General features: G+C 51.1%; 9 protein-coding genes across 13 annotated transcripts; 3 read left to right on the forward strand and 6 right to left on the reverse strand.

Annotated features, from left to right (window-relative positions):
• Window positions 1–846: 846 nt before the first annotated feature.
• Window positions 847–3,332, forward strand: PV06_02697. Of its 3 annotated transcripts, XM_016403412.1 has the most exons (5): window positions 847–1,146; window positions 1,203–1,259; window positions 1,323–1,416; window positions 1,484–1,621; window positions 1,698–3,332. In XM_016403412.1, exons 1-5 carry the CDS (start codon window positions 1,003–1,005, stop codon window positions 2,837–2,839), a joined length of 1,575 nt encoding a protein of 524 aa, XP_016267309.1. In that variant the 5' UTR covers window positions 847–1,002; the 3' UTR covers window positions 2,840–3,332. The 3 variants fall into 3 exon arrangements, with proteins under 3 accessions (XP_016267309.1, XP_016267310.1, XP_016267311.1); XM_016403413.1 differs by having other exon boundaries at window positions 847–1,259; XM_016403414.1 differs by having other exon boundaries at window positions 847–1,259; window positions 1,323–1,621.
• Window positions 3,333–3,441: 109 nt separating this feature from the next.
• On the reverse strand, window positions 3,442–5,294 carry PV06_02698 (uncharacterized protein). Its single transcript, XM_016403415.1, has one exon. The coding sequence runs from the start codon at window positions 4,977–4,979 to the stop codon at window positions 3,486–3,488; it is 1,494 nt and encodes a 497-aa protein (XP_016267312.1). The 5' UTR covers window positions 4,980–5,294; the 3' UTR covers window positions 3,442–3,485.
• A 328-nt stretch (window positions 5,295–5,622) lies between these two features.
• On the reverse strand, window positions 5,623–10,191 carry PV06_02699 (uncharacterized protein). The gene is made up of 2 exons (XM_016403416.1): window positions 8,659–10,191; window positions 5,623–8,604 (listed from the first exon to the last, which is right to left on the reverse strand). Exons 1-2 carry the CDS (start codon window positions 9,545–9,547, stop codon window positions 6,239–6,241), a joined length of 3,255 nt encoding a protein of 1,084 aa, XP_016267313.1. The 5' UTR covers window positions 9,548–10,191; the 3' UTR covers window positions 5,623–6,238.
• A 1,825-nt stretch (window positions 10,192–12,016) lies between these two features.
• Window positions 12,017–13,375, reverse strand: PV06_02700 (uncharacterized protein). The gene is made up of 2 exons (XM_016403417.1): window positions 13,362–13,375; window positions 12,017–13,272 (listed from the first exon to the last, which is right to left on the reverse strand). The coding sequence occupies exon 2, from the start codon at window positions 12,684–12,686 to the stop codon at window positions 12,381–12,383; it is 306 nt and encodes a 101-aa protein (XP_016267314.1). The 5' UTR covers window positions 12,687–13,272; window positions 13,362–13,375; the 3' UTR covers window positions 12,017–12,380.
• A 292-nt stretch (window positions 13,376–13,667) lies between these two features.
• Window positions 13,668–16,950, forward strand: PV06_02701. Of its 2 annotated transcripts, XM_016403419.1 has the most exons (6): window positions 13,668–13,891; window positions 14,194–14,389; window positions 14,444–14,503; window positions 14,555–14,650; window positions 14,714–14,926; window positions 14,979–16,950. In XM_016403419.1, exons 2-6 carry the CDS (start codon window positions 14,308–14,310, stop codon window positions 15,686–15,688), a joined length of 1,161 nt encoding a protein of 386 aa, XP_016267316.1. In that variant the 5' UTR covers window positions 13,668–13,891; window positions 14,194–14,307; the 3' UTR covers window positions 15,689–16,950. The 2 variants fall into 2 exon arrangements, with proteins under 2 accessions (XP_016267316.1, XP_016267315.1); XM_016403418.1 differs by having other exon boundaries at window positions 13,668–14,389.
• PV06_02702 (uncharacterized protein) lies at window positions 16,899–18,487 on the reverse strand (the record flags this gene model as incomplete). Its single annotated transcript, XM_016403420.1, has 5 exons — window positions 16,899–17,231; window positions 17,342–17,570; window positions 17,694–17,854; window positions 17,964–18,070; window positions 18,184–18,487. The coding sequence occupies 5 exons, from the start codon at window positions 18,485–18,487 to the stop codon at window positions 16,899–16,901; spliced, it is 1,134 nt and encodes a 377-aa protein (XP_016267317.1).
• A 1,393-nt stretch (window positions 18,488–19,880) lies between these two features.
• PV06_02703 lies at window positions 19,881–20,695 on the forward strand. Of its 2 annotated transcripts, XM_016403421.1 has the most exons (3): window positions 19,881–19,976; window positions 20,036–20,449; window positions 20,497–20,695. In XM_016403421.1, exons 1-3 carry the CDS (start codon window positions 19,937–19,939, stop codon window positions 20,586–20,588), a joined length of 546 nt encoding a protein of 181 aa, XP_016267318.1. In that variant the 5' UTR covers window positions 19,881–19,936; the 3' UTR covers window positions 20,589–20,695. The 2 variants fall into 2 exon arrangements, with proteins under 2 accessions (XP_016267318.1, XP_016267319.1); XM_016403422.1 differs by having other exon boundaries at window positions 20,036–20,695.
• Window positions 20,696–21,035: 340 nt separating this feature from the next.
• On the reverse strand, window positions 21,036–22,391 carry PV06_02704 (precorrin 3B synthase CobZ; the record flags this gene model as incomplete). Its single annotated transcript, XM_016403423.1, has 1 exon — window positions 21,036–22,391. One exon carries the CDS (start codon window positions 22,389–22,391, stop codon window positions 21,036–21,038), a length of 1,356 nt encoding a protein of 451 aa, XP_016267320.1.
• Window positions 22,392–22,980: 589 nt separating this feature from the next.
• PV06_02705 (uncharacterized protein) lies at window positions 22,981–25,446 on the reverse strand (the record flags this gene model as incomplete). Its single annotated transcript, XM_016403424.1, has 1 exon — window positions 22,981–25,446. One exon carries the CDS (start codon window positions 25,444–25,446, stop codon window positions 22,981–22,983), a length of 2,466 nt encoding a protein of 821 aa, XP_016267321.1.
• Window positions 25,447–26,025: the final 579 nt, after the last annotated feature.

The following is a 26,025-nucleotide window of genomic DNA, read 5'->3' on the forward strand; positions in this document are numbered from 1 at the left end:
TGGTTACAGCGGAGATGGACCTACATCAGAACAGTGTTGTTCCCATGCAGCATTGCGCACATGACCAGTGCGTCTTACTGTGGCTGAGGAGGAAGCCTAGTTCTTTTCTGATAGACATTACTTTCTTACTCCTACTGTGTTGCGTTGTGCCCGAGACCTTCTGCAGTTTCCTGGAGATATATGTGATGATGTCTAGTCTTCCACCAGAACATTTACATAGTGCTGTGACTATTCTGTTCTCAGATTGTCCTAGCAAGTCGGTACAAGATTCAAATCACATGCGCATGAATGTTGTTGTCGTCTTTGGTCCCCAGTCATGTGTCGAAACGGTTCATCTTTGAAAGATAGCAGAGCAGGCAATCTGATCAACCATCTTCACGGGATTAAAATAGCTTCAGGATATAGTCTTGTGGTTTTAGGTTCATCATCTCACTCCCATCTACTCCGTACTGCCGAAGCATCCTCGATCGAAATGGATATAGTATGGATGAAAAATGATTTTCATTCTAGACACGGCGTGTTCACTCAGACAAAAAAGACAACCAAAAGGTAACAACATGTCCAATCAGTCTTATTCAAATTGTCCCTCAAGGTGGTGAATGGACCCGAGACATATCAACATCGCCCACAGACCTCCAGCGCGTCGAAGACGACTGAAGCGCGAGAACAGTTGACTGACGAGAAAAGTACTCTTCATCTTGGATTTAGTTGTGAGGGAAAAAGGAAGAGGGAACGGAAAGTGTGAGCCCAGATTATTTGTTTGACTGGAAAAGGGCAAAAGTTCCATTCGCCAAACCTGCCTCATTCGGGGGCTGTTTCGGGCTTGACTCCGCATGCCTTGGACTTCGTTCCATGAATCAATGTACGAAAAACTGACGATACCAAGAGCCCCTCTGCAAACCCCATATATATCAATCATCACGTCTTCAAATCTGGGGGTCAAACGACATCTCTTCTCTTGGATCTCGCGGGACTCATCCAGCTACTCTGTTATTTTTCACCATGTCGCGAACCCTGATATCACGACGAATCTGGGGCACCGCTTCCCGACCCTCGATATGCATGTCATGCCGAGCCAGAGTGAGGAGTCTGTCTACCACGACACCTCTGAAAGCCACCACCACCAATGGTGAGGCACAGAACAAGGTCATCATCCGGAAACCAAAAGAAACAAGTGTCTTATAGAACTGATCCTCAAGCAGTTGATGGGTGAACATCTCAAAGATGCCGATCCCGAGATCTACGCGATCCTCCAACGAGTACGTGTCTAGCTACTCCCGCATCGTCAATAACTCCAGCCAGGTCTGACATTGTATACCTAGGAGATCAAAAGACAAAAGCACTTCATCAACTTGATTCCGTCCGAGAACTTCACCTCTCAAGCAGTACTGGATGCTCTTGGAAGTGTGATGCAGAGTGGGTTGAAACTTTCTTCCTGTTTGCCTCCAACCAAGTTCACACAAGTCTAATCAGTATGTGACAGACAAATATTCCGAGGGCTACCCCGGAGCACGATACTACGGTGGTAACGAACACATTGATGAATCCGAGCGTCTGTGCCAGAAAAGAGCCCTCGAGACGTACAGACTAGACCCTGAACAATGGGGAGTCAATGTTCAACGTACGTACTGACCGTTCTCAGTTCCCTTCCTGTCTTTCATCATCATCATCTTCCATCTGACTGACTTCAACCCCAGCCCTCTCTGGAAGCCCAGCAAATCTCTACGCCTACTCTGCTCTCCTCAACTCTCACGAGAGGATCATGGGTCTTGACCTCCCCCACGGTGGTCACCTGTCCCACGGTTATCAGACGCCCACCAAGAAAATCTCCATGATCTCCAAATACTTTGAAACCTTCCCTTACCGTCTTGACGAATCCACCGGCCTCATCGACTACCAGCGACTCCACGAGAACGCGATCCTGTACCGACCCAAGATCATCGTGGCCGGCACGTCGGCCTACAGCCGACTGATTGACTATGAACGCATGCGGGCCATCGCCGACGACGTAGGTGCCTACCTCCTCTCCGACATGGCCCACATTTCTGGTTTGGTGGCGGCCGACGTGATCCCCAGCCCGTTTGCCTACTCCGACGTCGTGACCACCACCACCCACAAGTCACTACGCGGACCCAGGGGGGCCATGATCTTCTACAGGAAGGGGGTCCGGCGCACGACCAAAAAGGGTGAAAAGGAAATGTACGACCTGGAGAACCCGATCAACGCGTCCGTCTTCCCGGGCCACCAGGGTGGTCCCCACAACCACACCATCACCGCCCTCGCCGTGGCCCTCAAGCAGGCCCAGTCCCCGTCGTTCAAGGAGTACCAACAGACCGTGCTGGCCAACGCCAAGGCCCTCGCCGATCGCCTGGGCAACTCCGAGTACTCCGGCGGGCTGGGTTACAACATCGTCAGCGGCGGCACCGACAACCATCTGGTGTTGGTCGACCTCAAGTCGAAAGGCATCGACGGAGCCAGGGTCGAGCGAGTCCTGGAGCTCTGCGGCGTCGCCTCCAACAAGAACACGGTCCCGGGCGACAAGTCGGCCCTGAAGCCGGGCGGCCTGAGGATGGGTTCCCCGGCCATGACGACCCGCGGCTTCCAACCCAACGACTTCACTCGCGTCGCCGAGATTGTGGACCGCGCCGTCAGCATCGCCGTCAAGGTCGACAGGTCCGCCCGCGCCGAGGCCGAGGCCTCCGGGAAGAAGAACCCGGGGGCCGTCAAGAGTTTCTTGGACCACCTCAAGGACGGGACCGACGTCCCGGAAATCTTGACCCTGAGGCAAGAGGTCGAGGATTGGGTCGGGACCTTTGCTCAACCTTGGATCAAGGAGTAGTGGTTTGGTTGGTACCCTGGTTCAAGAACTTTCGAGTTTGTGGGAGGTGGCGGTTGTCACGTATTGCTACACGCGTTTAATGTTTGGTGCCCAAAAAAAAAGTAAATTGATCAGAAGACCTTCTCCGTTGGAAAATGAAACAAGCAAAGTCGTACGTGGTGGGATTTCAGGCCGATGAATACGACCCAAACCCATCGGAAATTCAGTGTATTTTTGAAAGAATCGGGTAGCGTCGGGTGTTTGATCCTTCGAGGGTAATGGACAGCGACCCCCGAGGGGACGCGTTGCGCGCGATGGTGGTGGAATGGGATGCGACAAACTCAAACACAAACCAACAATACAAGAATATACCTACGTCTTCATCTTGGTCGTGATTTACTATTTTTGTACCCGAGTCAAAAGAAAGAAACGCGTTTCTGGTTCTCGTACCCCGGTGTCGATGGGACGTAGACGGTTCGCTCATCGTAGTCGGAATTCGGAATATTATATTCAGATCTCGGTATCCGTATATCCTGACACGTACGAAACCACACAACACACGACATGGGCCTGCTAGTAGGTTAAATTTGACAAAAAAGAAAAAGAAAACCTCCGTAATGTTAATTGATAATCAATTGATATTTATACACCCCTTGACTACAAATCTCTAACTCCTCAATTCGGCGAATATAAAGGGGAAGATCACCACGCAAGCCTTTGCAAAAACAAACACCGCCTGGATCAAACTCAGGGGGAACATCAAGACTCCATTCTCCCTGAACAGGATCCAAATACTGTACAACGCCACGCTGAAAAAGTGATAAAACAGGACAAAGGGTTGGTGGATGACGGCACCCAACAGCCCGACGGGTTCGCTGACGCACTTGCCTCCGAGTTGGAAGTAACGGAAACAACCCTTTTGCAAATATTTCAGTTGCCAGTCGTCGGCGGCGAAGAGGCTGTAAAGTGCCTGGGCCAAGATGTTGACGATCGAGGTCATGTTTTTCCGTCGCCAGTGGAACGAACGCAACTGTTTCAGCACCGACCGAGTGTCGTACAGGTCCGGCACGTTGTCAGGAGACAACAAGTCCGAAACGAGGGCCACGTCGCTGAGGGCGACCGTCATGCCTCCCCCGGTCAACGGGTGTCGCATGTTGAGGGCGTCGCCCAGTATCATGAGTCCGGGGGTCTTGTTGGTGGTGGGTGGGAGGAACGAGTTCGGCATGCTTCTCAACCCACCACCCCTGTCCAGAGCTTCCCTGAAGGAAGGTTGGACCACTCGTGGCAGAGACGGCAGAACCACGTTCTGGAGGTGACCCTTGATGCCTCCGTTGGCCGGGGAGGCCGACGGTAGACCCTCCGGGACGTCCACCAACACCCTAGTTTCGTGCGTGCCGATCTGGTAGAGCAGGACCGGTGAATTGTCCCCCAGCACCACGTTCCCGTGATGTGACGTCGGGAGTTGGCAATCGATCAACTCCAGACCCCAGAACCTCGACTTGACCCGGGGCGCAAAGGGTATATATCCCTTTCGAAACTTGGACGCGTACCCGTCGCAGACCACCGTCAGGGACCCGAAGAAGCACTCCTTTTGTGTCTTGCGCGTGAGTGTCTCGACGCCCAGGATTTGGGAGACGTGCGAGGCCCCGATCACGCCGGTGACCTCTGTTTCAAAAACCGTAATGTTCGCATGTGACATGGCGGCCGCGCGCAGTTTCGAGATGAATCGACCGTGATGGAACGACCTTCCTTCGAACTGGCCCCCCCCCGACTGTTTCTTTTCCGCATTGTCCGACACTTGTCCCGCGATGACAGAGTACGGGATGGGCACTTGCTCGTCGTAGTAGATCACCGTGTAGCCCGTGACGGGGATCGCGTCGATGTCGTCCAGAGTGTGCCGCAGTCCCAACCTGGTCAACGCCTCGACACCGCCCGGTTGCAAAAGCTCCCCGACGATCCTGTCCGGCTCTTTCAAAGATTTTTCCAAAAGTATCACACTCCGACCCTGGTTCGCAAACGCCACCGCGAGCGCGGACCCGACGACTCCCGCCCCTACGATCACCACGTCGGCTTCATGGTGTACCCGTCGACGCACTTCCTGGAGATCTGGCCCGACGTCGGCGGCGGAGGATTCTGACGACGAGTCCAAGATAAGAGGCATCGTGGACGTAGACGCGAAACGAGGGAGGAAAACCAAAAGGACACAGGGTGGGAGGGAAAAAGAGAGTCGGTCCTAAGGAGGCTGTCTCTCTCTCTCTCTACCGCAACATCTGAAACTTTGCGTCGGGTTCGGATTGGTAAAAAAGGAGGGATGACTAGAGAGAAAGATGTTCGAACGTTGCAATCTTATAGTACCACGTAACAAGTCAAGGTGTTGCTCAGGCGAAGAGGTAGAGGGTGTTGTTGTGGTCTGAGATGTGGTCTGACTAGAGAGAGGGAAGAGCAGCGGATTTGACGAGTCCTGACTTGAGATGGCAGCGAAAATTGGTGATGATGGAGACGATGGCGGCCAAAGGGTGTCAAAAACCCACAAAATGCAACACTTAAGCTTAAATGTAGCCTGACCAATACCATCATCTCCAGGCACATGTCACGCAGGAACCGCATCGATTTCTATGGCCATTCCGAATCGTACGAGGCGTCGACGTACAGTACTGTACCCGACAACTTGTCGCAGCCTTCAGCCTCAGCCTCAGCCTCGCCACCGAGTGACTCGTGAGTTAATAACTTCATTACGGATACGAGTACAAAACTACACCCGTCATCGCACCATATATAGGAGCTTTTCAAGGACTTAACAATGACCACACTTCTTTCATTCAATCTTTCGTTTCCCCCATCTACGTCCTTCTCGGTTTTTAGAGTACAAGAGTGCAATTTCTCCCCACTCGCCTCATTTGGCGCTTTTCCCATTCTCTTTTTCGTTTCTTTCTGCACAGACTCCCATCAACTGCTTCTGTACGGTGTGAAAACTCCCTGTTCTATGCCTGAAATCAAACAACAACAACAATGGCCTAGACCACTGGCTTTTTTTCGCTATGCATTCATTCCTGATGCCGTTCCATGTTCGTTGAAAACGCCCGCGAAAACCCCACACACATTGACAGCCGGCAGGCAGGTGTTTAGGTCCGGCTGCATTTCCGGTGTGCCGCCATAGTCGTATATACATAGGCGTTACCATATCTCCTTTGATGGTCGTCGTTTGACAGATGCTTGCCCGGATCACCATTCTATCCAGCGTGCACTGGCATTCCTTGCATATAAAGCAAGTGACAAACGCCAACAAGGTTTTTTTCCATGCATAACCCAAAAATCATGATTGGTAAATATACGCTGACGATACCATTCTTCCGCCCTCGTTCTCATTCGGGCTTTTCGACTGCTGTACACTGCGCGTTATGAACATCTGCAAAGGAGAACCTAACCGCCTTTTCGTAGTGACTCGTCAGCCGGGAGGGCTTCGCCTCCTGTGAGCTTTGAATCTTGCCCTTCATTCTCCGACTTGACTGTTTTCTTAGTCTTTCTTTTCTTCTTCTGTGTCTGCCACCGAGGGGTCGCCCCACCACTTGGTGGAGGGGGTAAATTTGAGCTCGGTGTGCTAACAGACTCATTTGTCCTAGGGGAAAGTGGTTGTTTGAGAGTATTCTCACGGCTTTCCCCAGGCATGCCTGGTGACTTCTTGTGAGGAGGAGCATCGCTTCTATACTTGTCCATGAATGTAGCTCGAGGGGACGGAGTCTTTGGTGGGAATCCTTCTCCTCGGGGAGATGGTGTACGGACCTCCTCGACAGAGGACAGTTGTCGTTCTAGCGGCCAGACCGTGCCCGCTGACTTACCCAACCCTGAAGTTGTCATTCCCACAGACTCGGCAGCCCTGGGCCCTGAATGTGGAATTTGTGGCGCAGAGACAAGCCCTAGAGCTCTAAATGGCAAATGGCCGTTCGCGTATTGTAATGACGAGACAGGCTGCCGTGACGATTTAGGGCTCCCAGGGGGGCTTCTATCACCAGTAAGCTCCAGAGCATCTTGCGACTGCTCGTCTGAACTTGAGGGTGTATCGAAAGCCAAATCTTCCGAAGTAGATGCGCTAAAATTCGTCGGATCATCGCTTCCGTTCAAGGATCGAGTGGTCCGTCTCCGTCGGGGCGAATTGATCGACCCATCGACTATCAAAGGGCCTGATCGCGCCTTTGCTGGCTCGACTTTCTCGGCATCTGTGCCTTCGGGCTGCTGACTGATTAGGCTTTCTTTCGTGACAGGAGCGGCCGATTGGAATGAGGGCGACTGTTTTCCCGACGGGGGTCGAACGGTGGCAGATGCAAGTCGAGGGGACAGTCCTCCACCCTGGATTGCAAGACCTGCATGCGAGGGTATTGGAGAGATTGCAGTGCTGTGGGTATATGCAGATAATGAAGGAGACTGCCCTACATAATAACCAAGGTACTCTGCGGGTCTACGCCCGATGTCATATATGGTACCGTTGACGTTGTCAATATATCCAGCATACTGTTCCTGAGAATTCGAAGAGGCAGACGATCTCCTACCCGCAAGGCTATCTCGTAACGCAGCGGCATCAGCTCTGGTGGAGTAGTGGTTGAGGGCGGACAAAGGAATGGCCCGAGCGGGTTGTGAATGAGCCCGGAGAGAGCCGCCCGACGAAGACTGCGTCAGCGATGTCCGTCGAGAATACCTCCGAGTGTCTGGAATAACGGAACTAATCCGTGGTGACGGAGGATTGGTAGATACACCGTGGTTTAGGCCGGCTGCCGGAAGGTATGGAGATGGCGGGGCGAAGCGTTGTTGGTACAGGGGTGCCGAGAGCGGAGCTCGACTGATGCCGTTGGTTTGCCCATTCGAACCATGATCTGCACCTTCATCTTGGTTTGCATACTGGGCATAAGCTGTAGGTTGGTGGTACCCCGCTGGTAGGAGTCCTCTAGACCGAAGATTTTGTTGATGCAACTGCATTCTCAGCTCCTGCTCTTGGAGCTGTAGATACTGATATTGTTGGAACAATTGGTCGTGAAGAAGGTGTTGTTGGTGCTGAGCCTGGAGTTGTAGTTCTTGCGGAGTCATCTGGAAAGGCAGACTACGCAGATAATTTCGCCCTGGGGGGTTCGATGACCTCCGCCCATTGCTGTTGCGGCTAGGCCCACCGGAACTCCGTCCACCACGCTGACCGGTTCTCCCTGACCGCGACAGTTGTGGGGGAGCAGGAGTTGTACTTTGTGCAGGAGGCGGTTGAGGTATGACAGGTCGCGCTGCAGGCGGGACGAAGTGTTCAGATGGTCTGATTTCTTCAGCAGGATATTCAAATTGTTCGCAGCACCCCTCTAGATCTCCTCGTCCGATCATGTCAAAGGCTCTTCGGAGCTCGAGGTGGATGCCACGCATTGATGTGTCATCGGCTGTGTTGGCGAGATTGCGAGACAAATTGAAGGGCTCCTCAACACAGAGACGATTATCTTGGAGCAAATGCCACTGTTTTTCAACTTTCGATAGCAAGCGGCCCAATCGAACTGATACCACGTTCTGTTCAAAGTCGAGTTCGTGGCCGTAGTATCGAAAGAAATGAAAAAGTAGCTCGCCCAGAGAAGACTTGTTGCGAGCGCCGAAATCTTTGTACGTCTCCGTATTACGGTCAAATGACACGTTGACTCCAGCTAGATATTTGGGCTCGAGCTTGGGCTGCTGCTGCAAGGTAGGCAATATGGGTGGATCTCGCGTTTGTAGAAAATTCAAGGTCAGGCATATCCATGTGTACGAGCTGAGAGTGCCTCCAAGGGCTTGACGAAAGGGATCAGTACAGGGGCGCTTCCGAAAGTCACGGGGGAACATACCAGCGTCATTGAGAATCCTCCTCTTTGCCCAGTGTTTGATGATCATAGCGAGGGGCCTTACCCGTTCGTCTAGGTCGACATATGTACGGACAAGTTCGGTATTTTCTAGGGCCAAAGGGTTGTTGACATTAATGTCGCATGCGACTTGTAACTCAGGATCCCAGACTTTCACAATGGGAACCTTTGCGCTGGACACGCAGACCACTCTTTCCATACCGTGTTTGGCGAGAAGCTCGGCGATAGAACACACCCGCTCCATTTCTCGACAGTCTGTCGTGATGCAAATATCGACATCGGAGTCGGAAGTTCCCAGGTTGTTGCCGGTCGAGCCAAATACGTTAACATTGATGCGCGACTGCGGCCACTGTCCACGCAGGATTTTCTCGAGTTTGTCAATGAAACGTGAGCGTCGTTGCTCACTTTCAGCGCTTGGTTGTAGCTGCGCGTACAAACCTTGCATATCGCGGCTGAGCTTTTCATCCTCTTCGTGATTGAGCCTAACCTTCAGGTCGGATGTGTCCTTTTCCAACGGATCTGGTCCATATGAGTACGGCACACGCCGTCTCGCCCTGGCCATTCCAGTTTCGAATCTGCAACCGCCATATGGTTTTCCTCGCGCCGGCGGCGTATGACTTTTATCTGACGGTGCTGATTTGGGAGAGCTGTTCTTGAGAGCGGGCTCTGGCGACCGCGACATTCTCGGGGCCGGTGGAGACTGTGGTCTTTGAGATGGTGTTGACGGCATAGACTGTGACTGCGAATGTGACGATGCTGACGCCTTGTGCGTACGCAGCCGATTGTCCATTCTGGTTGTATCAGCCGTGGAAGATGGCACGGTCATCGAGTCAGAAACAATATTCCCATCATCTTTCGGCACACTCTCGCTCATCAGACTCTCCAGGGGTGGATGAAACAGTTCGGCGACGAGCCTCAATCGGCTTGGAAGTGTCACACACGTCAACTATCGCAAATGATATTCAACTTTTGTGCTATAGACCTGTAGATCCGTGGGCGTGCGGCAATGACTTCAAAGGGGTAGCGGGAGGTCCACAGACACCAGGGGCGGAATGATTACAGTCCTCGAGTATGGTACAGAGCGATGCTCTCTGGGAATCGGATGAAATATTGTCCACCCTGTGTGTCTTGAAACCGCTGGCCAGCCAGTTGCGAGTATCTCGAACTCGGGTGCTCGATTGAGCGGAGTAGGCCCGTCGAGGACGATGAGGGAGGCGAAAGAGAGGTAGGCCGGCGAGGAGGAAGTATACGGTATACGGTTGGGAAGACGGCCGAAGCCGTGGTGTAGCTAAGTCTAGGAGACAGCGGCGTAGGAAGGTAGACGAGAAGTCGGTCTGATGCGGGTGAAGTTGCCCTTGGTCGAGGGGAAATTTGAGGGAGAATACGGCTGGGTTGGCGATATACAGGATTGAGGATGCGAGTAGAAGCAGAATAGGGCAGCTAGACGCGTGTAGGTGAGGAAGACGACGAGGATGCAGGTGAGAGTCGAGGGCAAAAGAAGGTAGACGAGAGAAGGTATGAGGTTGCAAAGACACAATGGGCACGCTTGTTCCTGGCTGTGTCCCAATTCCAATCCCAACCGCACTCGCTCACATTGAGGGTTCGACTCTTTGGGGTTAGCGGGCACCGGTGGACCAAAAGGCTTGCCAAGCGCCAATTGCACGCGCTCTCCAGGCTTCAGAATAGGCACTCAATCTAGCGTTTCCTCGTGTCTTTTTTGGCTGTTTCTACCTAATTTCCATGGCGAACACACACCAGGCCCTCGGGGGGCATCTTAGTCATGCGTCCTTCTGTGCTCGTTCGTTCTCGGTCGCCAGCAGAGTATGGACAAACCCACCAGGCACAGCTCACCAGGAATAGCGTGAGGATGACGGTGCTGTGCTACGAGCAGAATCCCCGGAAACACGCAGGGATGCGAGGCCTACGGGGGTACTATTCAATGTTGCCATGCGCCCGTACGCCTTTTGCCCTCCCCGGACCCTCAAGTCACGGCCATGCAGTGTCTGCAGGCGACCTGCACACACGCCTTGTGCCTCACTGCTCCTCGTCCTGCGTGTTTGAGCCTTACTAGGTAGGCTGGAATGTGGGTGAAGCGGTGGGAGAACCACACCCATATACATGTCAGATCGGATTAGCGCATGTCATTCTCGAACGTGCTGCGCTGGCTTTCTGGAGGTGATGTGCCCTGTAGGCTCACTTAAGGCCACTAGGCGGTGGTGGCTGCCACCTTTCCACGCTAGGATCACTTCGAAATTCCCCTGGGTCTCAGGTCAAACAGGGACCACAGACCGCCCATCCGCACCAACGCGTAGCTTTGACTGTTTACGCGTGCCAATTGAGACCTCCTGTATCCGTACTTTGGACGGGGTCAGCAATGATCTTTCCAGGTCGTTCGTCGAGCTGAGACGGAGATCTGGTATTTTCACAGGTTTGTCATTGTAATCAATGTACGGTGGCTATCTTACCACCATGGCCTAATGAGCAATTCCATTTATAGCCTGAACGATACAGCTCCGCCTTTCTCAAAATAATGCATCGCTCCTTGAAAAGAAATCAGCTCGAGCCTTCCCGCGACGACATGATCTCAAATAGCTTTCCCCTTTTGACCATCTATTGTTATCAAGGGACGATATTCTCCTAGAAGGTTGATAGAGATCTGTGTACCACTGTCGCACGTGCACTTTTTCTACTCCGGAGGCGAAGCTTGGAATTGGTACGATTCTACGGAATACAGTTGTGTACATAGCATACGATGTTCATTCGACAGGTCGTTCGTTTGTGTAGCCTCCATCTACGACCTCGTGTGTCTCACGGCCTTATAGGTACATTGCAAGACGCATGTGTTTACGACGTACGGGGATAGCACAATGCAAAACCTATAGTTTGTCACTCAACGAGTGCTGGAGCAATTTTTGGTAAGGATACCTAAGTCCACGGCAAATCTGAATGTTGAGCAATGCAGAGGTCGTGGTGTATTAAAACATATGCATTTGTAGCTGCGGTCATAAGGCCTGGAGGTCCTGCGCTCACGAGGTAGTACGCATGAAGTTACTGTGTATCTCGTAGCACATAATATGTGGTCTCGTTACTCCATACCGAGTGTTATAAATGAAGAATGGGTCCCAGTGTTTCGTTCATGCGAACCGAGTAACACGAGGGAGGGTCATGGCTATATTTTTGACCATCATGATCCGCTATCGTTTAAATCAACACGGTCTTCCCTGCAAGGACAAAATCAGTCACAAAAATGTTGCAGTATTGCGGTATTGTAGCATTATTGCAGGGCTCAATTCTTCATGGACCTCATGAAACGCCCGACGCATGGGGCAAGGCACTGAAGATTGTCACGGTGGCCACTGCGTCCATTTGCCAAAGTACCTTGCTTTCAAACAGACAAGAATACAGAGGAAATAGAAGCAAAAAGCCAATGCGTCAGGCTGATCCCACAACCACTAGTAGGACAGTCATGTTATTGGACGGACAGCGAGATCATCTTCAGGCCATGTAAGATTGCGCACCGACAGCCGTATATTTTCCGGGGCATCCCTGGTCTTCCATGCTGAGAGTCTGATGCAAGAGGCGATGAGCGGGTGTGTGGCCTTGACTTCGTATTGGCTTGAATTATTCATCATAGTCGCCATGTAGTTACATCACAAACCATGCATCATCGTCGTCACAATTTTGCAAGCTGAATGTGATTGTGATGCCTAGAGGCCTGGAATCGAGATACAGTACTCCGTAGGTAGATACAGCCGTCTCGAGCAGTGCGCTTCGGAAGACGCGGCTGCTAAGCAGAACGCACCTCGGTACGTGAACGAAATTGGAGATTCGTTGTACTCCGTAGTTATAACAGAAGTCCGTAATATAGTTATAACCAGACAGCCTTCGAGTGGGCAGTCGCAGCATACTGCAAGGATCATACCATCATATATATCTCGGCCACGGATTCTGTAACATGGTACTTGTGCGCCTCCAGGTTCTCGAAAAAGTGTCATCCATGCATGGCCCGACATGTAGGCAACGGTAGGTTGCAGACGATCGACTCGGAGTCGACCTCAAATTAGGAAATTTGAACAAACAGAAGTGTGGACGCTGCCCACCACCGTCTTCCCCACCTGCGAACACGCGGCGAATAGTCCATTAGCGAAGGGCTCTTGTGTTTGCTTCGAGGACAAATGGTGCTCTTCAAGCTCCCCTAGGCTCTGGGAAGACCCGGGTAGGCAGTGGGCAAAAACGGCTCGCCGGCTGGATGCGCGCACATCCTGGCAACCCTTTCCGTGGCTTTGCCAACATTGTTACTTTGTACTCGTACTCCGTAAGACCTCGGGCATTGATTTGAGCCTCATCAAAGGGCACAGCATGCGTCGACGAAGCATCCCAGTGGCTGTCGAGCATCAAGGGTTCTAGCAAAGGTTATTCTGCCCTCCAATGCCATAGCTCGGCTGACAGCATCGACAGTCGAGTCGAAGAGCCCAAGGTTGAGACGACTCGACAGTCTACTGCCTAGCGATGCCGCTTAGCGACCTACTGCAACCGGTCATTCTTTAGGCTCGTGGGTGTCCCGTCCCAGGTTGGTGTTCGCACCCAATGTGACAGTGCCTACAGAGTGTCATTGCGCAATTTCTCGGGCATGAGGAGGCCTGAGGTGTAATGCACGCACGCATGCATAACATCTTACAGACACATACATTGTGAGTGCTCCTGCAGCTCAGCTCGTTCGTGTAGGAGGCAAAAACACGGTAAGCGCGACTTTAGCATGGGGAGTATGGAGGGAGAACTACCGCGCCGGTGGTCTGTGAGTGTATAGCTGGAGGTTTGGAGTGCGCACTGATTGATGAATGGCGAGCAGCGAGTATTATTCGTTCTTCATTCTTCAGTCTTGAGTGAATATCCGTATGGAGTACGGAGCAATGAGCGCGAGCCCATCAGACCGGGATCCTCTTCCCTTCCCTTTCCACTTCCACCTTCGAATTTCCTCTCCCACCGCGCTTCTCCACCAATGGAGGTCCCATCCCAACTTTTTTTTTCTCATCTCCTCTCACGCACCTCGATTACATACCTTCATCTCGAGTCCCTCTCCTTCTCCTCCTCCTCCCTCCCTTCCTCCGTGTCGCCTGCTGCCATCTCGAGCGGTACAGGCTCTGTTGGCCTTTTGTTTTCGACTTCTGCGCATCATACGACCATCTCGGTCTGTCAGCGGACTTCCCCCCCTCTAACTGTAAGTTCTCGGTCGACACCTTATTCTTCGTTCCTCATTTCCCCGTGGTGCCTCGGGCAATTCGACCGATTCCACCGTCTCCATCATTGGCTCGAATCCAGCCGATCCCTCGAAAAATATCACTTCTCTCCCCACCTAACCTTCGCACCAAAATCATCCAGACAATACACCACATGTTCCACCCCCTCTCCCATTCCACTTGCATATCTCCTTCTACTCGTACCAAACATCTGGCCAGTCGCGTACCATATCATTTGTCTTGACCGTCGAAGGTGCAATAAGACTTATTGGTTCTCGAATAGTTTGCTTCTGTCAATATTCGTTACGCCAATTGCGCCTTTCCGACCGGAACTTTATACCACGAGTTGCCCCATTACCCGCGGCCAACAAGTCCATAAATTTACCTCCTACAAACCATGTCGTTCTACGAGCCACAAGGATGGCAGGCGCCTGTACGGCAAGCATCTTGGGAACAGCCTCCACCACCATCAAGATCGGGTCAGTGAAATATGCAGGCAGAAACATGTTGGGGAAAATACTGATAGAACCCAGAAGCTGCAAGCTCTGCATCTCAGCACGAGGATAGCAATGCCTTTGCCACCCAATTTGAAGGTATAATCATACAACATGCACGTCAAAACGAGGTTCTGACCCGAAGCACAGAGGTGGACCGAGCTATGGATAACCTCGTCAAGAGTGGTAAATTTTACGCTGGCATGTCTCGGCCAAACCCGGCCGGACCCAACGTACGCCATGGTGGTGAGTTTGGTATGCTTTTTGCGCAAGATAAATCAAGAGCAGTCTGCTGACAATGTGCGTTAGGAGGTCACCGCGGCCACGGTGGTCGCCATTCCATGGGCGACTTCGACCCTTCTCGTCCTCACCCAGGCTCCAACCTGCAGAGTTTTTACGCATCCCAAAGACATCAAGGTCGCCATAACGATGGTGATCAAATGATGCAGGCAAAAAGACGGATGGCCGCACAAAGAGAAAGAGAACTTCGCAATTACCACCAAGAGCAACAATTCAATAGAAGTAAGCACAATGACGGAGAAGAGGCCCTTTCGTCCGACTCACCCTTCGACAGGCTTGTTGGCAGAGATGTCATCCAATAAATCTGATCGCTCGATGAGTCCGAGTACCCTGAGTGAGGAAGGCCGACGCGAATTAATTGCCCGCCAACATCGTGCACTTTACGGTGGCGAAAGCTCAGCTTTCATGGGACAGGTTCCATTTGGTGAGAATCAGGCCGGTCCCGGCTCGGATACCGCACCTGGAGCTGTGCGTGGACAGTCACCACGAGGAAACGACCCTTTCGGTATGGGAGGGCAAGGTCCTCAAGGCGAAGGCGTTTCTCAATCTACTGATATCTCGCGAGGTGATAAAGCTAGCTCCCCAGTCGGGCAGCCATCAGTTGGTTTTGGAGGACTGGATGCGGCAGTTTCATCATCAGGCAAAGTATCCACGCCGCCTTCAGGAGAAGAAAGCTCTCACTCACGGACCATCTCAAAATCCACCACAGCACCCGTAACAGGAGGAGGAATGGGCCCTATCGGGAGCCGACCAGGTGGTCAACAAGCACCGAGCCAATCTCTCAACAAGCGCACGACCTCCCCTCTGCCCTCCTCTCTTGGCTACGGGTTTGTGACCAATGAACAGAACGCGGATCGATCTGGATCAGCCAACTCAAACGTCAACAATCAGAAAGAATCTGGAAACTCGGGCATGGGGGCTTGGGGCACAGGAAGTGGTGTTTGGGGTTCCAATAAGATCGGAACAACATCTGTGTGGGGTTAAACGACTTTTATGACGACACGACCAAGAAGATGATACGATCTGTATATAGGGAGCTGTGTTGACAGCATTCAGCATATCCTCGGTGTACAGGGCACAATTGTGGGGATGGAGTGAATCGTGTGTGCGTGTGTGTTTTGTTATGCATGTCGGTGTCTTCAGGATGCTTTCTGCATAGCGCGTATCGTGTGTGTGGATGGGAAAAGAAATACCTCATGTTCAGTGCGCTTCGGAGCCCACAAGTTGTGGATATACAACTCATTTATTTTTGCAACCGCAATCGACGACGATTTGAACGAACACTATCCGACAGTCTGGGAATACATTTGTGCGGGTACAAAAGGGGTAAGAGTGGGACAATTTTGTCAAAGTCACATGGGGGTTTCGGTTTGTTTTTGCTGTTATTCTCGGGGTTGGGAGAAAAGAGAGTGGTAGTTGGCACAGCATGGCATATTGTTTTTTGGGCTGGCAAATGGCAAATGAGAAGGCAACGGTCTGATCAAAAAAGTACGGAGTGCGATGGACTTCCTGACTAGGGAAGGGCTTTTGTGGATGGTTTGTTGCTTCAGCGGGCATGGCTATGGGCTGAAACTTTGGCTGCTATGACATGGACTCTGCAAAGCATGGCGTTGTCGGGCTTCGACGTTCGTTTTTGACTGTTGGGATGTTGATATGGGTGGAAAGTAAGGATATTGGGACTTGTTTTGCTTTTTATGGGTCGAGGTCATGCGCGTAATTTCCCCTTGAATTTTTATACACACACATTGCTCGGAGGGGGTTTTGGGTCGTTTGGAATTCAGGAATGGGGATCGATTAGGCACTCGAGGTATATCTGAAATGGCAGAACGAGGATGAGAAAGAGAGGTCAAAATTCAATCATGTATCTCTCCAGGAGTCGACAGAACACAGTACGGCTGGGCCAGCAGGTACGAGTACGAGGCAATTTCAGTTACAATTGGTTGCAATCACACAGATGCCAGCGTAAGTTATTGGAGTCGGCGGGGAAAGTATTCGTATACAAATGTTCTTTTCCTCTTTGCCGTCTCAAAAAGACACACCTGGGTACGTGCCTACCTACTGGAGGTATACAAGTCGAAATGCCGGGGATGGGTCAGTCAATCAAAAACCCTCGAAACCTTGACAATCTTTCTCTTTCTTTGTTGTGTTCCATCGTGCCTCTAGACCATGCCTGTGATACCCTGGGTTTCTTCAATCAAGCCCAAGGCACACCCCTCCCCTGCGCGTGGCTCATCCTCCCCAACTCGATGGTCCTGATGCCGTCACGAGACTGTCCGGGCTCGACGGCGATTTTGGTTTCCTTTTGGATCGCGTCGGCCAGGTTCTCGTAGAATCCCAACCAGTGTCCCCGGAGTGTGGGGTACCTTCCCACGTACTTTTTCGAAGCCGAGTCGAGATTTTGGGAGCCGTCGTCGAAACAGTACGAGGTGGTGAGGGTGCCATTGAGACCGGTAGGTTCCACACCGAACCGAGGATCTTTTGGGGATAAGGAGTCAAAGATTTGTTGTTCTTGGACACAAGTTCCATGCTATTATTTGGGCCGGGGGGGGGGAGCTCGTTAGTCCTTGATGTCTGTCTTTCAAAAGTGATGGTGGAAAATGGTAAATGAGTAATGGGCGATGAAAGAAAAAAACAAACCTTTACATATGACCCTTTTGTCCCACGAACAAAATATTTCAATTGTTCTTGCATGCAAGAAGCGATGTTGGTTTTGACCGTGACCAAAAGGTCCTTGTGAGGTGGACCGTATTCTAGAATCATGGTGAATGAATCGTCGACTTCACTTTCGATGCCACGGAGTACACGTAGAAAACATGTCACGGATGATGGACGACCGAAAAGGAGTTGAGCTTGATCGATCGTATGGCTTCCTTTTGTACAGTAGTATTATTTGTTAGACTTGTGACTGACAAAGGTAGGTAGTGGGATGGGATGGGATGTGTGTGTGTGTGTGTGTGTGTGAGAGGGAGAGAGAGAGAGAGAGATTGACTAACCTAGACCAAACATCATACCATCACCTGGAGTGTAGAACTTCTTGTTCATATTTCTCATCCAAAACGGGAAATCGACATCATAATGAATTTCGACTTCTTTGACGTCTCCCAATGCGTCATTTTGAATGAGGTGTTGAAGTGTCAAAAAGTCCGAGTCCTATTTTTACGGAAGAGAGACAACATCACGGGGGTGGTCAGAACGTGTAGAACAGGGATGGACATTTTCAAGCAGTAGAAGTGGAAAGGCAGAAAGAAAACAATCATACCCATCTCCTATTCTGAAAAACCGTCAATATCAATCCCGTTTGTCTGGCGACGGAAATGATGCGGTCGGCTTCTTCTGTGGTCCTGGTGAATGGTTTTTCGACAACGACTGATCCTCGGTGGACAAATTAGCCGTTCACGTTGGCTCCCCCCAATGGTGACATACATGAAGCAAAATGCCAGATGAGAAGAAGGAAGGAAAAGGGGAGGGTCTGGTAGTACCATGTTTTCCGGCCAACAAAGCCTTTTCGGCATACTCTGCGTGAGTGTCTGTTTTGCTACAAACAATCACGACTTGGACATCCGGGTCGGCGAAGAACTCGTCGGCCGTACGATAGTGTTTCGCTTCAGGATGGTCGACGGTGCAGTGTGTGCCCCTTTTGGCAGACCGGGGATCCCCTGGAGCTTCCGAGCGCTGAAAGAATGCCGTGACTTTGAATCGATCAGGTAGAGCCAGGATGAATGGTAGATGGAAACATTTGGTCGAGAAGCCGTAGCCTATGATTCCAACTTTGATGAGGTTCATGGTGGTGGCGTTGTTGTTGTTGTTGATCTTGTTTTCAACGTAGTTGTTGTCGAGCATTCACCACTGTATCAGGTTCTGCTAATACCTCGTTCTGAAGAGAGCCTCTCCATCTTGAAGTAAATATCATCATCATCATCATCGTAGACGAACTGTTCCCGGTATAGGCTAGAGGTCAATGCCTATGTTGTCTGTCCAATGAACGAGATACAGTGCACTCAAACGACCGTTGAAGGTCCCATGTTTCGTTGCGTGTCCGGAGACACGGCTAAATTCAATCCACAAAGATTCAGCCGGGGATGGATGAGGAAAAGTGCGGAGATGTGTCAACTCGGTACGAGGAGACACGGTCGGACACGGACACGGTAGAAGAGCGATCAAAACGTGAATGAATGGAAAGAGACATCTCTGGGTCGTTAGCACTGAGATTTGAACAACGAAGGCCGAGAAGAAGGATTCAATTAGTGCTCTGCCTTGGACATGTTAGGACGTGCCAGCCTCGCAAGAATAGAGGATAGAGCCTGAAGAATACCACAGATCTTCTATTGATACAAGTACTAACATGCTGACCAGCGCCGACGAGCTCAGAATCGCGATTCTCAGCGCGCATGTCGACAACGCAAAGATCAAGCACTCAGAGATGCAAACGAGTCAATCAAATGCCTCCGCTCGCAACTCACAAAGCAGGAAGAGACCAACAAAGCCCTCACCAAAACCATCGAGATCTTCAAGACTCAGCTGTACGGCAAGTCACCACAGTCAGTGCCTGAATTTGTGTCTTCACAAAAAGACAGCACCAGATAGCATTCAAGCCATTCTTTTGTGGCCTCCACATCAAGAATCCACTACGTTGGAATGATCAATCGAACTACTTACAACGTGCTGCAATTGCGAAGATGCTGGAGATCACAATCTTGTGGTGATCACTGGATATCCTTCGATACCATGTCACAACCGATGTTCACCGGTCGAACAGGAACTGCTTCCCGATTCGTGACTCAAGATCACATATCTCAGACAGCGGCGAGATCACATACGTGCTATTATATAATGAATACATCCATTTATATGTACTACCAAAGGTTTGTTTAAGCTATCGCCTTGACTTCAATATCTTGAATTATTGCCTGCCAAATCCGCTTGAGACAGTCTTCTAAAATTTGTTCCCGGCTGAAGCCGCAGCTTTCTACAAGCGACGATTGGTCTGAGCTAGGCTCCGCCCACAAGAGTCCGGCTGGCTGCTCATGGCGGCTGATATAAGTGGACGATATCGCACGCCAGCAACTGTCTTCGGCATCGCCACAAAGGTCGGAAGCGGCCCAATCACAAGGGGATTCCTAGACACCTGATGGATCTACCTCCAAGCGAATCACGTGCGATGGTCCAAACAACCTTGGTCGCGCTTCGGTATTGCCACGGCTTCCTGCTGTGTTGCTCAAAGCAACTTCAACAATGTCCCGCCAGGAGCCCCGAATATTCCTTGTCCGCCATGGTAAGTTCCGAATCTCGGTATTGTGGTGTTTATGTTTGACAAAGTGCGCTTTGTTGTAGGTGCGACGACATGGTCCGAAGAGGGCAGGGCGACCGGCATTACAGATATCAAACTGACCGAGGCGGGCAAGGCCCAAGTTAGACAGTTGTGTAATTGGGGAAAGGGGCGTGTGCGCGGGTCAGCTTGTTCATGGTGTCAGCAGTTTCTCGAAAACCGAGTAGGATTACGTATCGGTTCCTTGACGGACAGCAACGGTTCAGCCGCGGAGGATGAGCAGTGTCATAAAGGATGGCATGGTGGTCTATTGCCCACCCTGCCGATGGATCTTATCAGGATACACAACCCGCTGGCTCCCTATGGAAACAGTCGATTGCCTGATGTCACCACCTCCAGTCCTTCTAGGCTGGAGAAGAACTGTACCCCAAGAGGGTTGAGGGAAGGCTGCCCTGGGCCGTGGCCTGATATCGACATCAGTAAGTAAAAAGGGGAGGGTAGCTCACACCATGTTGATGTAGATCAGTGAGTCTATGTACGCCCTTGATCTCCCATACATGTTGTAGGGTGGGAGAAACTGGACCGCTAGGAGGAACAATAGCACGATGGCGAGATTGAAGGCGGGGATGGTGTAAATGGATAAGAAGGAAACAATTGACTGTCCTGCGTACGCTGCACGTGTACGATAGCTATTATTCAGTGAATTTAAATAAAGATGATAAAACGAATATGAAGCAGGCCATTACAATGAAGGCAAGAAGTAACAAGATATGTAGTTCACCGTTTGAGCATCATTAACTGCACTAGGCAAAGTAATCAACCCTTCCTTTAACTTCGGCAACGCCATAGACTAGAGGCAGTCGACTGAGCCGCAGGGAGGCTGAATTGGGCCAGGGCAGCTAATTCAAATAAATGCAAGCGCATTATTCAAGGGTGAAAAGTCATAAATGCGTACCTTTAGACCAACCATTTCGGGGGTTCGCTGTATCCATCATCCAACCAGCTTGAGGATAGTATTAGATGTAAAAGGCCCAGTCTCCAGGGAGACGGTACACTTCTCTCTGTCTAATGGGAGCTTATGGCATTGAGGCCAGCAATACGTCCAAAGACGAGTGCCCGCATAACGGCCACTGCATTTGGAGCCTTGTCGTAGAAATGGCCAGTAATCTCACCTGCAGCATATAGATTAGGGATGATGCCTCTCTGGCCAAGAACGCGCGCTTCCACATCAGTCGCAATGCCGCCGAAAGTGTAGACAATGGCCGCGGCTAAGGGGAATGCGGTATACGGCGGAGCGTCGAGCGGCCTAGCCCAGTTCGATTTCGATGGTTGCAAGCCTGAGGTAGTGGCGAGATTATCAAGCCGGCCCGCCGTAAAGCCAGACATGTTTGCGTTACAGGCTGCATTGTAGTTTAAGATTGTGTTCAGAAGCGCCTGTTCCGGCACCCCCATCTGTGCCGCCAGACCATAAATCGTGTCCGCTGTCACCGGCGGCATATCGGAGCGGATAGCTGCATCATGGTCCTCCAATTGAAAAAATCTGGAATCACAAATTGCCCAGGCTAAGCGGCCCGGTGTGTCAAAATGTATGGTTCTGGAAAGATGCTCCCACGTGTCATGCACGAGTCCAGCACCTTCATCTACGAACCGCTTTCCCTCCTGATTCACCACAACCCCGTACGGGTAATTGAGGACCAGTGGCGCTGGCTGACTGCTCCGTGGGTCGATTACTTCGCTGTGCATTCCGTTCCAATCGCCAGAGGCCTTGGCTCCGTTGGCCAGTGCCATCTGGATGCCGTCGCCGGCGTTCCAGGCCGTCCCAGGTGATATCGGTCTCAACGTCTCCGCACCAGGACCAAGATGAGTACGCAGCATGTCTGGACTGCCTTGAAACCCACCACTGGCGAGCACAACAGACCGGGCAATGATTCGTCGCCCATCAGCTGCCTCAACTATGGCCTGTCCTCGGCCAAGATGAAGTCGCTGGGCACGGCAATTATACACCAGTTGGACACCCTTCGATTTGGCTGATTGCTTGAGGGCTTCGACAATGGCAGCACCTTTGCCAATAGGCTGGATCCTGTTAGGCCAAGATTTCAAGAAATAGTCCATGGCGTGAAACTGCACCCCCTGCTTTTCGAGCCATTGGAGGGCTTCAGGGGCCTGGCTAGTAAGCCTTTCGAAATACGCGCGGTCGCCACCACTTCCGCTTGCAGCCACCATGTCGTCCACGAAGCCTGGTAATACCTCATTGACAGATGGCATTCGCATGTTGGCAGGGCTCCAGCGTGAGTTTCCACCGCTCGCATGCTCTGGTGCATGCTCTAGCACGGCTATCTGCGCTGAGGGCGAGAGTTCTGCAGCTGATACTGCGGCGGCGAGGCCGGCAATGCCATGACCAACTACGACAAGGTCGTACATGTTGATGTACTCGAGTCTGAAAATCTTAGAGGACTAGGCTTCAGGGTGTTAGTGGTCTATGTCTCTTGGAACACTTCTTGGTCGCGGTATTATTAGAAAATTGAGGGGCGGTGTACGAACTTACCTGATCCATTGCTCATTAGATCCAAAGATGACGTCATAAGTGACCATTATGCTCGGTTCTGGGACATTCCGTGTGCTTTATCAACATAGTGGGGCCGGCCCCGGTCCCCCCGAAATGGCGATGTGGCAATTCGTAATGAGTCCAGTAATGTCCTGCAGATGGCATGCTTCCCCTCTATACCAGATCATCCGAGTCATTGATGTCTGGAATGAGCTCCATGCCTTGATCGGTCTCGTTCTCAAAAATCATACAATCGCAAAAAGCTTGCTCTGATGCTGCATCTCAGCTGCCAAAGTTACAGCCAAGTTCGTGACGAACCTTTCGCGTAGAAGTCGTCCGACTGTTCTTCGTCAAATTCATGCCATGCTCAACACCGAATGTGCAATTTTCTGGGGACCTGCAATATCTTATGCTTTGACGCGCGAATGAATCGAGGAGCTGGTATTCAGCTTCTTATTGTTGTCCCTAGGACCTGAACACTCCGGAATCGATGAACTTTGACTGTCTCGGGACTGGCACAGTCGAGGGCGCGCGATATTGCCACAATGCCATACCCAAAGCCTGGAGAGGTTCAGCTTCTACCCAATCCATTCCCCTCCACACTTGATACCTTCCGACAACATACAATCCATGTCGTGCACGAGAAAGGAACACGTTCAGTCGTTTCTGCGTGAGAAATCTTGGCTTTCCGTCGACAAGTACCGGGTCTGCAATGACGATGTCGTATTGCATACCTTGAGATTTGCCAACGGTTTCAATGATCACTTTCTCAATTGCAGGGTATGTCTTTCGCATCTTGTCTTTGGCCAAGCTAAGCACTTTGAATTGACCACTGTAAGGGGTGAGAACTGCGATTGTGCAAGGTCTGACGTCGCTTCCAAAATCGGCCGAGAGAAGATCCTCGAGAATATTGATTACACATGCTGCGTATTGTTCGCACGCCTTTGAGGTTCCGTAGACTTTTGATTCTATCGCCGATGGAATTTCGAAGAAAACGACCGAAGCGTCGCATTCATACTTCTCCTTATTATGCTTTTTTAACGCATCAGCTAAGGCGCGATTTGGATGGTCGACGCTCGTTGTTTCGTGATGCAAGAGACGATTCTTGTAGCAAGCTCGATTGTATATGTCTGCAATCTCTGGTATGGCACGATACTGAATCGTAAAGAAAGCTGATCCGAATCCTGCATCTTGGCATCGCTCTTGCAAAGACATACTCAACTGTTCATGGTAAGGCTCGACCTCCTCATATTCGTCGATATGAGGCCCCATTTGATCAGGATCGCCAACCATAATTTTACCGAGAGCTTTTGGGTAAAATGCGAAAAGTGTCCAGGTTTCGAATTCTGGGATGCGAGCTGCTTCGTCCATGATGATGAGCTCGGCATTGGAATAGTGTCTCGAAATGTTGAACTCAGCAGCGCCTCCAACTGTTCCACATAACGCTGTGGCCCCTCGGACAGCTGCACCCAAGACTTCATCGAGTGACTCTTCTAGCTTGGTATTTTCGCGCTCCGTCAATGGAATGCCCTCACCGTATTTCCTATAAAGTCTGACAAAACCCTCGGACTTTCCGGGCGTGCTTGGACGATTGGATTCGGGCATTGGCTTGACGAGGCCTTGGAGTTCCAAGACTTTCTGCCCAACAGACAGACTGATATTTTGGACTCTGTGGTCGTCGACTAGCTCGAATTTGCTGGAGGAAAAGGTTGCGCAATGTGCAGAGATTGAACCTGTCGCATCCGTGTTTTCTGAGGTCTGGTCCGAAGCGGGCTTTGTAGAGATGGCAGGCTTCTTGCATAAATTACGCCGACGGTCTTTTTCCGCCTGCCTCATAACAATGGCCTTCTCAGTTTTATAGCTGTGCACACGTAGAACATAGCGACTCTTCAATGAAGAGTCGTCCTTCGACAACTTTTCCAATCGATCAGAGAGAGCGGAAGCCATCGAGTCCACTCCACGGTTGGTAGCTGCAGTTAGCAGCAGCTTGTGCTTTTTTGCGGAGTCCTTGAGGAAGGGAGTCACGGCCTCGATGATGAAGTGCGTTTTCCCGGTGCCAGGGCCGCCATGACAGATCAGAAATCCACCTGGAGCCTTCTTCGCCATCTCGATTGCCTGTTTCTGACCGTCGTTAAGATCCATAAGCGCGTTTGACGCGAGGGACTCGTCATGGAGTGTTGAATAGATGTTGACTTCTCGCAAGTCTTCGAATTTACCCACTAAGAAGTCAAGGGCTGATTTTTCTAATGGATCAATAGAGACCTGACAAGAGCGGTGAAATAATTCCTCTGAAGCTCTCGTGATGTAATACCAAAGGCTGTGACGAAACTCTGGCGCGATCCTAGCTCGTATGCCTGTCTGTTTTAGGATCCAGTCAAGTTCTTCGCGGCCTGTGAATTTGGGTGGAGGAGGCGTGATAGGCTTGATTTGATCACCGCCACGCCATTCCGGTGCTGGTGAGAGCACTGCTACAATTTCAGAAGCCCGTGCATAATGAGGTGGTTCGATGACTCGCATCAGCCAACGCTCGCGCCGTCCGTTCGGCAAATAAAGAGACACAAGTGCCTTGTCGCCGGCCTGAAGCTTGCCACGGTACCAGGGAGGCGTACGGAAGAAGGCATTGAATTCTTGAACATTTCTGTTTGCGCGCTTCGTCAGCATGAGGCTACATGATTCAATGGGTGCGGTCTCTGCCAGTCTGATTTGCTCCTGTAACTTGTGCTCGCCCGCTCCAACTGTTGAGAGGTAATCACTGAAGTTTCGGAATTTCACTCTGATAGAGTCATGAGGAGACGAGGAATGCTTGCGCAATAGATCTGCGAGAGCTCTCCGAGTTTGCTCTTGACCTTGAACTTCGAGGGGTTCCTGACGGGGCCTAAAAGCAAGGCTTATTTCTGTTAGAGAAGTCTTGAAGGGTAGCGGCCTGGTCATTTCTGTACCTGTGGCTAGACATGACTGGATCGTGTCTATTCTGTGAATAGCCTGTTTGCTTGAAATCGAGATCAATATCTCTTGATTCTCCGAAGCGACCGAGATGGGAAACAACAGCACCGTGTCAAGTACCTGTAAGCAGAGTCTGGTTGGGAGCCGACCTTTTAGGGGAATGTCCTAGCTTCTTGTTGTTGGTCGACACAAGTGAACCGGAAATAGAGAGGTGAATTGACCTCTCACCGCCCTGATATTTCCAAATTCACGTGCTAGTCAGCTTTCAGCGCAAGTGAGACTGAAGTGAGATCTGGCTCGGTCAAAGGCAGAGGATTGAAATCGACTACAATCAATGAAGCCCGCTTTGGCGAAGAGAATTCCTAGCAATGACAGCAGTTGTGTCCAGCAACACCAAGGAGAAACGAGCGGACGCTGCTGAGCCAGAAGACGGTGCAAAAAGCTGAGGGTTCTGGTTTTGTAATTGGGATGGGAAGAATGTGAGGTTGCTTCAGTCGAGCAGTGAAGTAAGTCTGATTCTGAGGAGACCATTTTCGAAACACCAAGCTTGTGGTTGTCACTCATTCT

The sequence above is a fragment of the Exophiala oligosperma genome (genome assembly GCF_000835515.1).
Source record: "Exophiala oligosperma strain CBS 72588 unplaced genomic scaffold supercont1.2, whole genome shotgun sequence".
NCBI classification, from domain to species: domain Eukaryota; kingdom Fungi; phylum Ascomycota; class Eurotiomycetes; order Chaetothyriales; family Herpotrichiellaceae; genus Exophiala; species Exophiala oligosperma.